Genomic DNA, 11,456 nt, shown 5'->3' with positions numbered 1-11,456 from the left:
TGCTCACATGAATGAGAATCTCTTAGGGAAACACTCATACGCTACTATGATTTCATCTCCATCAAGCTCTTCTCCGAACTCCATCCACCAAGAGAAAGAGAAAGTGATAGCAAGACAAACAACACACAATGGTATGCCTGCTGTTATATTCAAAGCTTCAGATTACTACGGTATCATGGTTGAATCGTGTAAGTACACTAATGTGGGTAGGTTTCTTAGACCACGCCCCCTAATTGATCAAATTAGGTCTAGATTCAAAGAAATTATCTCTCTGAAAGGGTCAGTAAGAATTGGGGTTTTGACAACTATAATGTTTTTATTGATCTATTTAAGGAGGAAGATTGGAAAACTGTATGGTTCTGACGGGTCACTGAAATCGATGGGATGCAGATGTGGTTGCAGAAATGGTCTTCGGACTTTAAACCGGATGAGGATGTATCGGTTGCCCCTGCATGGGTTCTTCTACTAGGAGTACCCTTCCATATGCACGATTGGCACTATATAAAGCATCTGAGCTCAGTTGGTACTCCATAGCCCTCGATGCTTGTACGATGGGGAGAACAAGACCAAGTATGGCCAAAATCTGAGTTGAGGTTGATTTGCTTAAACCTCTGCCACAGAGTGTTTTTGTGGGTCAAGAATATAAGGAATCTCCTCTCAAAGGATACACACTAAATTGGAGTATGAAGGGGTCCCTAAATACTATAAACATTGCAGAAAAATAGGACACTACATGGTCAACTATAGGGTCCTTGAAAAGAAGAAAGTTGAACAAAAGGAAGAAGGTGAGGGAACGGAACAGGATAGGGAAACTCAATTGGACGCAGGAATTGAAACAAGCAAACAAGCGATCAATGACAAGAGGGAGGACCGAAAATCTCCAAAATTGGAGAATGATCAGAATCAGCAAAAAGAGAATGATAATTCCAGGGCCATGAAGGATAGCAGGAAGAAGAACAAGAAAAAGAACACCAAAAGGATGCCAAAAAAGAAAAGTAAGGTGCTATTCAAACCTGCTCAGAGCAGCAACAAAAGGAAAGAAATGGCTGTCTCTATAGCAAAGCAGAATGAATTCTCGAAGCAGGCCATAAAAGAGAGCTTACTAAGCCTTGTTAATGATGATACGGAAAAGGGTCAAAACTGCCCCTAGACTATTGGAGTTGGTACAATAATGCCCTCCGTCCACCAACTTTGAAAAAATTGCCCTCACCGTTATCTTTTCTGCTCAAGAATGCCCTTACGACTAACGGCCATGTTAGATAAAAAATTTAATTAATTTCCACGTGTCATAACGAAAAAAAGGTCAAAACTGCCCCTAGACTATTGGAGTTGATACAATAATATCCCCTCCCCCCTCCCCCCCCACCATCTCAAAAAATCTCTCCCCCACCCCCTCCACACTCCCCCCTCTAGCGTGTGTGCGTTCATATTTTTCTTGTTCTTCTCATCCTTTTTTTGACCTTGCACTCTATTTGAATAATCACTACAAACATCATTAAAGTTTTATTTTCAGACAACCAAAATTTTTTGTCACCAATACTTTACGTCATACAACTTTCAAAGACCCTGTTAGGCCAAAAAGAACTTAATTAATTTTCATGTGCCATCGTCCCATTGATCTAACTTAAGACTCACCTAAATTAAAATAAACTCACCCACATTCTAAGACCCTTTTCCTCCGTTTCTTTCTCCTCTTTCTTTTAAAAATTATTCCACTAACTAGAACTCTCATACACCCATTTTTTCCCTAAGCAAACAAAACTCTCTCGTATAGTTAATCACCTTCCTCTTCCTATTTCTTTGTATATTAAATGTACACATCAATATTCCTATTTTTTTCCATCACAAAAATATCATCCATCATCAATTTTTCTTACTACACTTTACTGCTTCATACAATAAGCTCAATCAAGTATTTATTACAGTTACATTCACCAATAAGTCGTATTCTCTCATATTCTCAGGCATATGATCTCAAATATTTCTCTTGATTTAACAGTCTCTTTTTTAAAATTGGCGGTGTTGATATAACCTGAAGATCATCCTCGTACAATAGCTTAATTTATGGACATGGTCGGATGTTTAGACTATGGTGAGCCAATGAAGAAGAAAAAGGTCGAGGTCCGAGCAGAGACCAAATAAATCATTAGTATAATCAAAATTGGATGCAGAGTTGTCAGGAAATATACAACAAAAAATATTGCAAATGCTCAATGATCATTACTATTGGCAGAAAAATAACTTATTAAACCATAAAATCTTACAATGAAGCATTAAATTCAAAGAGTACCTGTTTTCACTCAGAAAATTGATTTACTAAAAAATGTTAATTTAAAAATTAAATTAAGGCCGAAAAATCTGAGATAGAGAGGGAGATCCGTGGGTGTTGAAGGGTGAAAATCTAAGATGGAGTTGGCTAATAAGTGGATATGGGGTGAGGTTTTAATTTAAGCCAATAGGAAATTAACACATAATAAATAATAAATTTTTTTCTTAATCAAAATAGGGCTGTTAGTTTTTAGGGTATGAGTGGGCCGAAAAGTTGATGTTAGGGCAATGAATGGGCCAGATTTTTAACGGTGAGGGCAACTTTTACAAAATAGGTAGACGGAGGGTATTTTTAAACTTAAGCGAATTGTCTAGGGGCAGTTTTGGCCCTTTTCCGATGATGATAATATTCTTCAACAAGATCAAGGCATAGAGCTCAACAATAATGAAAGCAAAACCAAGGGAAATGAGCTTGATACAGAAGAGGAGCAACAAATACATAACAAACACAGGCAAATAATAGTCAGGAAGACAAAATCGAAGAAAAAGAAAATCTTGAACAACACTGCTGTGACTCCAATTCGTCAACTGTTCCTACTGAAATAAGGAACCATCCTGGCCTACAATTGGTTGTGGACCTATATGGGAACAAGGAAGATGGCAGCAAATCTAACCTGGAGGATAAAAATACTGATAGTCTTCAGATGGCTTATTAGTCTTATAGTCAAAAGGAAATGAGAAAAGAGGACCTGGATACTCAAAATCACAATGACGAATAGCAACAAACGACAAGAATAGGAAGAAGTGAAACCAGGAAAAGTGATAAAAGAAACAGAAACAAGACTCAACCTTCTATGATAAGGAGCCAAAAGGAGAATATCACCACTAATTGTTCCAATGATTAGTGCCCTATTTTGGAATATTTGGGGGGTTAGATCCAAAAATCCATTCACAGGCTAAAGAAATTGATCAATTTTAACAACACTCAATTTGTGGCTATCTTCGAACTCTTTAGTACTAAGGAGAAAGTAGATGGCTAAAGAAAATTCCTTGGATTTCAACATTGCTGCTTCAACAACAATGAACAAATTTGGTGCTTTTCGAATGCTTACAATCCTACTAAGATTATTCACTCAGTGACCAACATGTTACTATCAAAATGTACAAAGCTATTGGAAAGCAATACGTTTGCATTACTGCAATATATGCTAAATGCAAATGATACGACAGAAAAGATCTTTGGTATGCTCTTCAACAGGACAATCTGGTGGTGGATGTCCCTTGGTGTATGGGGGGATTTTAATGTCATATTGGATCCTAATGAGAAACTAGGGGGTAAGCCACACAGAATGCATAGAAGTTTGGAGTTTCAAACATGTATGGACAATTGTAGGGTTACTGATATTGGGTATAGTGGCTCAAACTATACCTGGTGTAACAACAGAAGGTCCGGGAAGAGAATTTGGAAAAGGTTGGACAGAGTGTTTGTTAATGACTTGTGGGATCAACTCTTTCAAAGGTGCTCTACTAGGCACCTAGCTAGGACTGGATCTGATCATAGGCCTCTTCTAATGAAGAACATAAATGGCAACCAACATCACATTACATACTTTAGATTTCTGAATTGCTGGGTGAACCAAGATGGCTTCTTTGACATTGTCAAGGAAGTTTGGAATATTGATGTAGCAGGTAATCCAATGTGAATCTTACAATCCAAGCTAAAGGTACTTAGTAAGAGATTGAGTTAATGGTCCAGGAAAGATATAGGGGATATTAATGAAGCTGTCATAAGATGGGCTTTTCTCCAAGAGTTAGAAGATATTGACATTGAGAATAACACTAAAAAGAGTAGAGAGGATGTCAACAAGGCTTATGCTCAATATTACAGATAGCTTAGTCTTCAAGACTCTCTGCTCAGACAGAAATCTCAAGCAAAATGGGTTGAAGAGGGGGATAACAATACTAGATACTTTCATTCCATCCTTAGGGAAAGAAGAAGAAGGCAACATATTAACCGTGTTAAATACAGAAAAGATAATTGGATCAAGGGATGAGAAGATAGCTAGGAAAGTTGTTAAACATTTTCAATCTCTCGTCAACCTTACTCCACCTACTATCAACACTTCAATTCTGGATTGCATTCCTTCTTGTATCTTGAGGGATGACAATGATATGTTGAGCAAGATTCTAGATGATAAAGAAATCAAAGAAGCTGTTTTTAGCCTAAGCCCTCATATCACTGCAGGCCCAGATGGCTTCAATGGTACCTTTTTTCAGAGTTGCTGAGACATCATCCAAAAGGAGATAATTGCCTTTGGGATAGAATTCTTTAAGGAAAAAGGTTTGACTAAATTCTATTCTCATACTTGTTTGGTCTTAATTCCTAAAGTTGATAATCCTGCTACTTTTGCTGAGTTTAGACCTATTAGTTTTTTAAATTTTACTAACAAGATTATTTCTAAAATTATTTCTATTAGAGTTAATACTCTTTGTACAAATTAGTTTCTTTGAATCATAGTGGATTTGTAAAAGATAGATTGATTTCTGAGAATGTCCTGCTAGCTCAGGAAATTATTCACAATATTGCTCATATTAACAAAGGTGGTAATGTGGTAATTAAACTTGATATGGCTAAAGCATATGATAGAATGTCCTGGGATTTTATTTATGATGTTTTAAGAAAATTTGGATTCTCGGATAGTTGGATTTTAGTGATCCACAATATAATCTCTAATGTGTGGTACTCTATCATTGTGAATGGTACTAGACATGGCTTCTTCTCATCCTCCCAAGGGCTTAACAATGAGATCCATTGTCTCCAACTCTTGTCATAATAGTTGTTGAGGTCCTTTCAAGATCTCTTAACTATCTTTATAGGAATCCGAATTTCATCCCTTTCTCTATGTCTTCTAATGTTCCAAAGATTAACCACCTAGCCTATGCAGATGATATTGTTATTTTCTGTAGTGGTGGTTCTACCTCTGTTAAATTGGTCATGAACACTATATATAACTATGAAAGAAGCTCAGGTCAACTTGTTAATAGGGATAAAAGCTACTTCTTAACTGCTCCTAATACTGCTGCAACCAGAATCAACAGGATTAGAAATTATTAAGGTTATATGGACAAGGCTTTTCCGTTTACATATCTAGGTTGTCCCCTTTATGTGGGAAGGAAAAAAATTGAGTATTTTTATAACATGATTAGTAAGGTTGTTAAAAGACTTAATGGCTGGCAATGTAAATTTCTTTCTCATGGTGGTAAAGCTATTCCGATAAAAACTGTGCTTCAATTTATCCCTATTTATACTTTATCTGCAATGTCTCCCCTTGAAGGTGTGTTTAGATTAATTGAAAAGCACTTTACCAATTTTTTCTGGTGTAACTCTGTTGATCATATAAAATACCATTGGAGTTCCTGGAACCATATTGCTCTTCCTACTGAGGAAGGGGTCATTGGAATCAGGAGAATGGAGGATATTAGCAACATGTTAGCCATGAAAAGGTGGTGGAGGATCAGGTCCACATCATCTCTTTGGGCTAACTTTATCAGAAATAAATACTGTGTGAGGTCCCATTTGGTCTCAAAGAAATTGGCTCCAGGTAACTCTCATGCTTGGAACCATGTTCTCAAAATGAGGGATATTACAAAGAAGCATATGGTTTGGCAGGTAAACTCCGGGTCTAGTAGTTTCTGGTGGGATAACTGGTCTCTAAAGGGTCCATTGGCATATTGGGTCCTAACACTCCAAAGAGTGCCAAGACCTTGGTTGGAGAGTTCATAACTAATGGCCATCGAAATATATTGAAGCTCAAGAACATTTTACCAGATCAATTGGTCCAGCACATTCAATCCATAGTCATTAGCAATCAAGACAAGGAGGATCAAGTTTTCTGGGATCTCTCTGAAAATGGCAAATACACTAACAAGAGCGCGTGGAACCTGGTAAGGAAGTCTAGACCAAAAGTACAATACATCAACAAGGTATGAAATTCTAATATCTCTTTTAAAATGTCCTTCTTGGTTTGGAGATTATGGAATGGTAAACTCCCATTTGATGAAGTGATTACTAAGTTTGGCAAATAAATTATTTCTAAATGTAAATGTTGCCTAAACCCCTCTACTAATAGCATGACTCATGTATTTATAGAGGGACAAGCTGCTAGTTATATTTGGAAACTATTTGGAAAAGCTCTTGGTATCTTGTATCACCCCCACCCCGTTAGATACATGCTTAACACCTAGTGGACCTATAATGCCACCAATGATGTACATAGAGTTGTGCTAAATATTACTCCTATTATCATTGCTGGTTCTTGTGGAGAGAATTTTGTGCGTGCAGGTATGGAGATCAAAAATATTTCAACATTTACAAATTGCACCATCAAATCTCTTGGAGTGTCGAAACTGCAATCAATAAAGCCTATCCCAAATGCAAACTCAGAATGCCATGGAATAGCTTCTGTGAACTATTGACAAGATTACAACCAGTCCACAAATGCATGGTGGTCCAATGGAGAAAACCAGACAGGGGCATGGTTAAGATCAACACTGACGGGAGCTATCTCCATGGACAAGGAAAAACAGGGTTAGGAGGAGCTCTCGGAGATGAGAATGGAGATATAGCCATGGCCTTTTCTATACCATTCGATGGCGAAAATCACAATATTGCAGAAGCACATGCACCATGGATGGGTACCAACTGGTGCGTGCAAAATGGATTCACACGAGCCACCCTCGAGATGGACTGTCTTTATATTGTAGATATTCTTCGTAAAGAGAGAACAACTAACTACAAGCTCAGCCAAATCACTAACAATATTAGAGACAGTATAAACACTTTCGATATCCAGATTATGCACTGTTATAGAGAGGCGAATCAACTTGCTGATTGCTTAGCTAAAATGGCAGCAAAAAACCAGCAGGCTGCTTTCTTCTACTCCAACCACCAACTACTTAGTGAAGCTAAGGGACCTCTTTTGATGGATAAAGAACAGATGCCTTGTATAAGGAACAAATATGATAAGACCAATTTTTTTGTTAGCTAGGTGTGTTTTGTAATTAGAGGAGGGTGATCTATTTATAATCGCCTATGCCTCATCTTTTGAAGGGTGTGCTCTACCCTTGTGTTGTATCAACAAACTATATTTTTGCTAATACAACACTCCCTTGTATATCTGGGAAATGTTATAAAAAAGGTTAGTGTGTAAGTGATTTATAGAGTTATTCGTATCTCCCTATTTTTTTTAAGTCAAACAGTCACTTATTGCTAAAATTTTGGCTTTCCTTTATATGAAAATATTAATTTTCTTTTGAACACTACTCAATATTTTTTCCCGAAAAAAAAATATAAGTCTATATTTTTAGAAAATGGGGTCCTCCAAATTTGAGATCCTAAAGCTACAATTTTAGTTGCTTCCTAGTTACGCCGGCATTGTTCGTATTTTTACAAGATCACTGTTTACTGTTATGTTTTGGAGCCAGATGTATTATGAATGAGCTGACTAGTGGTTTCTGTATTCGGCTGATATTAGTGTTTTCTTTTATCATGGATTGAGGGTGTATCAATGGTTAAAAGATAAAATGTAAGAGCATGGTGTTTCACCTGCCAATGTCAAGCTAGTTAATTACATGATTTCGGAGTAAAATCTTCTTTTACTAGTTCTACTACTACTATTAAAGACTGAGAGGGTGTTTGGATGGGCTTAAAAGCCGGTCAAACCAGCTTTTAAGTACTTTTTTATTTTTTATAATGTTTGGCAAAAAAAAAAAAAAAAACCTTAACTAAAAAGAACTAAAGTAACTAAAAGACTAAAGACAACTAAGTTAGTTCGAANCATTTTAGTTTGACCAATGAAATTACTCTCTTGTCCCTTATAAGTTTTTATAATACCAAAATTACCCTCGGTCAAAGAAACCCTAAAACATTGTACTTCTATTTCCTTCACTCTGCCGTTATCTTCTTTCCTCTTCATCTCTGCTTCATCTTCATTTTTCTGCACTTTTCTTCAACACTTTCCATGGATATATCAATTGGAGTTCGGCGTTAACTAAAAGCTGACATTTTATGAACTGTTAATAATTAACTTTCCGGCCAGAAAAGTATTACTCTAATAAATAAGTATAATACTCCCATCTTTTCTTTTTTTTTTTTTTTTTTTTTTTTTTTTTTTTTTTTTTTTTTTTTTTTNTTTTTTTTGATTATTTAACTGATATTTGACAACAACATTCGGATTCTAATTAGTTTGGATTTAGGCTCCAGATTACACAAAACCAATTAAAAGAGAAAGTATTTTCTTTCAGTTATTTTTATATTTTTTTACACTCTACCTCTAATTAAAAATAAAGTGATGTATCATCTCACCGTAATGTTAACAGCTTTAAGGATATTTTTGTCTTTTTAATAAGAAAAAGTGCTTACCAGCACTTGTTTGTCAAACACTTCAACAACTTCTTTTAAGCTTCAGTATTTTTATCCAAACATGTAACTGTTTATTTATAAAATAAGCTCCAACACTTAAAAGTTATTTTTAAGCACTTGTGCTTAAAATCCATTTTTTAAGCTAATCCAAACGGGTTCTGAGTAATATTAAGATAGGGTGCTTTTCCCATCTGTCTAAGTCTTTATAGACAGAATTATCCAGTATCTATCTGGTGGGAGGTAGCACTGGTAGAACGGGCAAGCTGGCTCGGACTGACTATGACTTTGGTTAAAAGTTCGGATTCCTATTGTTAAGAGCACGACATGATTCATGCATTTTAGCTTGAGTAGGTGAAGATTAGACCATATGATATTTGTAAGTCAAGATATTTTATACTTTCATCACAATGTTTTAGTTAAACATTTTCCAGGAAACTGCGTGCGTTACTAAACTGCTGTAAAGAAACTGTGTGGCAGACATTAGAGATCATTACCATTTTAATATATTAAAAATGATAATATTAAAATGTGTGACCTTTCATATATCTTAGTAGCTATAAAATTTCATGACCTTTCATAATTCCTGATTTTCTTCCAAACTACTATCGCATGATCTTTTAATGATCCATCCATTTACTATCCCATATTAAATTATTTTTCACCAATCCATGATCTCATGTTGTTTAACTTTATTTGTCTAATACCTTCTTATTTATTCGATAGAAGAAACCTAATAGGAATTTTTCTTCCTTGTGTTAGTGCATGAAAATTGTGGTAGTGGGTATTAAAAGTGAGGTGTAAATTGAGTTTTGAGAAAGAGAAAAGGTCTAAGCCTACGACTTGTTCACTAAAAAGGGAGACTATTATTTGTTGAAGGATTTTTTTTTTTTTGGTGGTGGAGCTTTGGACTTAATAACTAGTCTAGAGTTTATTTGAGTCATTTGTATTTGAAGAGAACAAGTATATATATGGTAAAATTGGTTAGTGACAGTTGGACGAATGAAGAGGTGACAAGTGGAGCTAAAAACAGGTAGAATGTGAGTCAGTAAATAGTCGATATCGGTTGCAAGCATGTGACCGGTGTTGGTTGAATCTCGAAGACAGAGTAGCTGATGACAAAGGTTCAAAATATTGACATCGGGTAGCATTCAATGAGATATTTGCATTTATAGCCAACCGTACTTATGCAGTCATCATTGACGGCTTTTATTCTCATTCAATAGGAGCTTAATTTGAGGATCTTGTCTCCCTAATAGGGGAATTAATATCCATTGTAGACACGAAATATTATGTACATAAAAGCTATATTTTGCTCTCAAAATTATAGATACTTACCTTTATTTTGTTCTTAATATTGTTCGTACTTCTGCTACCGAAAAGGCAAAGCTGATCATAGCGAGCCTTGTATTTCCTTTAATTCTATTTCATAATCTTATTTCTGTTCTTATTCATTTTATATTTCTGGGTCAAATATATTTACTTGTCTATAAAACACGTTATAAATTTAACTGTACCGTTTTACGAGTAAACAACAAGTGGATCACTAAAAATTCTAATGCACTAGTATCTCCTTAAAAAGGATATTCACACCTATTAGCATGACACCATGAATAGCATGGGGTGGGTAGGGGGCACCTTCACCTAAACAAAGTGTCGTCAAATGTAATAAACAAAGACAATACGTTAATTATCTAACTTTTGTGACCCCTTTTTAGTCTTTCAATATTGTGAATTTGTCTTAGTTGGGACGGTGAATTTGGAATATCGAATACCAGATATAGTTAAAATAAATAAAAACTATTTTATTAGCAATATGATCATTGTTCAGTCTCCCATACGTAAGCACGATGACATCTTAATTAAGATGATATCTGATCCCCTTGGAAAAAGACAAAATGTTCATATGCATTCGTATATTAGTGGATCCAGCTCTGGGTCTTAATCTTAATTTAATGTTCCTAGTTCTCAAGGAACTTGCCTGTGAATGAATAAGCTAGCATTTGGTCATATATTCCTAAATTTATTAAAGTCTGATTTGGATGAAGTTTGGTTTGAAGATGAAAACGTATTTGAACATAAGTTTTCAAAACATATTTTACTTTTTTTTTTAAACATGACTTATACCCACAAGTTTTAAAAACTATCACAAATACCTAACAGTACATTTATCAACAACATTCATCATATTATCCCAAACCATAGTCCTCAACATAAATAAATTTGGTACAAAATTATTATTTTTATTATGAACTACATAATACACTATCAGATGACCGATAAGACGAAGCAGCATTGTTACAAAATAATAAATGTTGTGCTCTTTTAAAAAATACAAAAGTTTGGGATAATTTTAAAAAAATGTAATAGTAATATTTTGGGCCAAAAGAGCTTTGAGATTTGGGTTTTTGATTTTGGAAATTTACCAAAATGTAAATAAAATTTATGAACAAACATGCGTTTGCAAAAAAAAAAAAAAAATCAAATATATTTTGGCAATGACCAAACGGGTCCTAAGTCTCCTGATCAGGACAAGAAATTTTGTACTACTATAGTATTTCAAGATTGGCCGGTAAAACGGTAGTCCCACCGTGGCATTTACTCAGTAGTTTCTTCAGGGGCGGCTCAAACGTGAAGCAACTAAAGCGAATTTGGGGGCTACACTTTTAGAAATAGTAGGCTTATATATGAAAATTTAAATTACTATTTTGAAGAAAATATTGAGTACTATTTGTAATAAACGAGAAATATATATATATATATATATATA

The 11,456-nt window shown here is 35.1% G+C and overlaps 1 protein-coding gene across 1 annotated transcript; it reads left to right on the top strand.

Annotated features, from left to right (window-relative positions):
* Positions 734 to 1,150, top strand: LOC109235927 (cylicin-1-like). The gene has a single exon (XM_019402171.1). The coding sequence runs from the start codon at positions 734 to 736 to the stop codon at positions 1,148 to 1,150; it is 417 nt and encodes a 138-aa protein (XP_019257716.1).

Source organism: Nicotiana attenuata, chromosome 12, assembly GCF_001879085.1.
Source record: "Nicotiana attenuata strain UT chromosome 12, NIATTr2, whole genome shotgun sequence".
Classification (NCBI taxonomy): domain Eukaryota; kingdom Viridiplantae; phylum Streptophyta; class Magnoliopsida; order Solanales; family Solanaceae; genus Nicotiana; species Nicotiana attenuata.
Note: the sequence above shows the minus strand (reverse complement) of the source record. Positions and strands in the feature narration are given on the sequence as shown.

Bases quoted from the DNA above. Each gene is read 5' to 3' on its own strand.
- LOC109235927 (XM_019402171.1), top strand. From the start codon at position 734: ATGGTCAACTATAGGGTCCTTGAAAAGAAGAAAGTTGAACAAAAGGAA.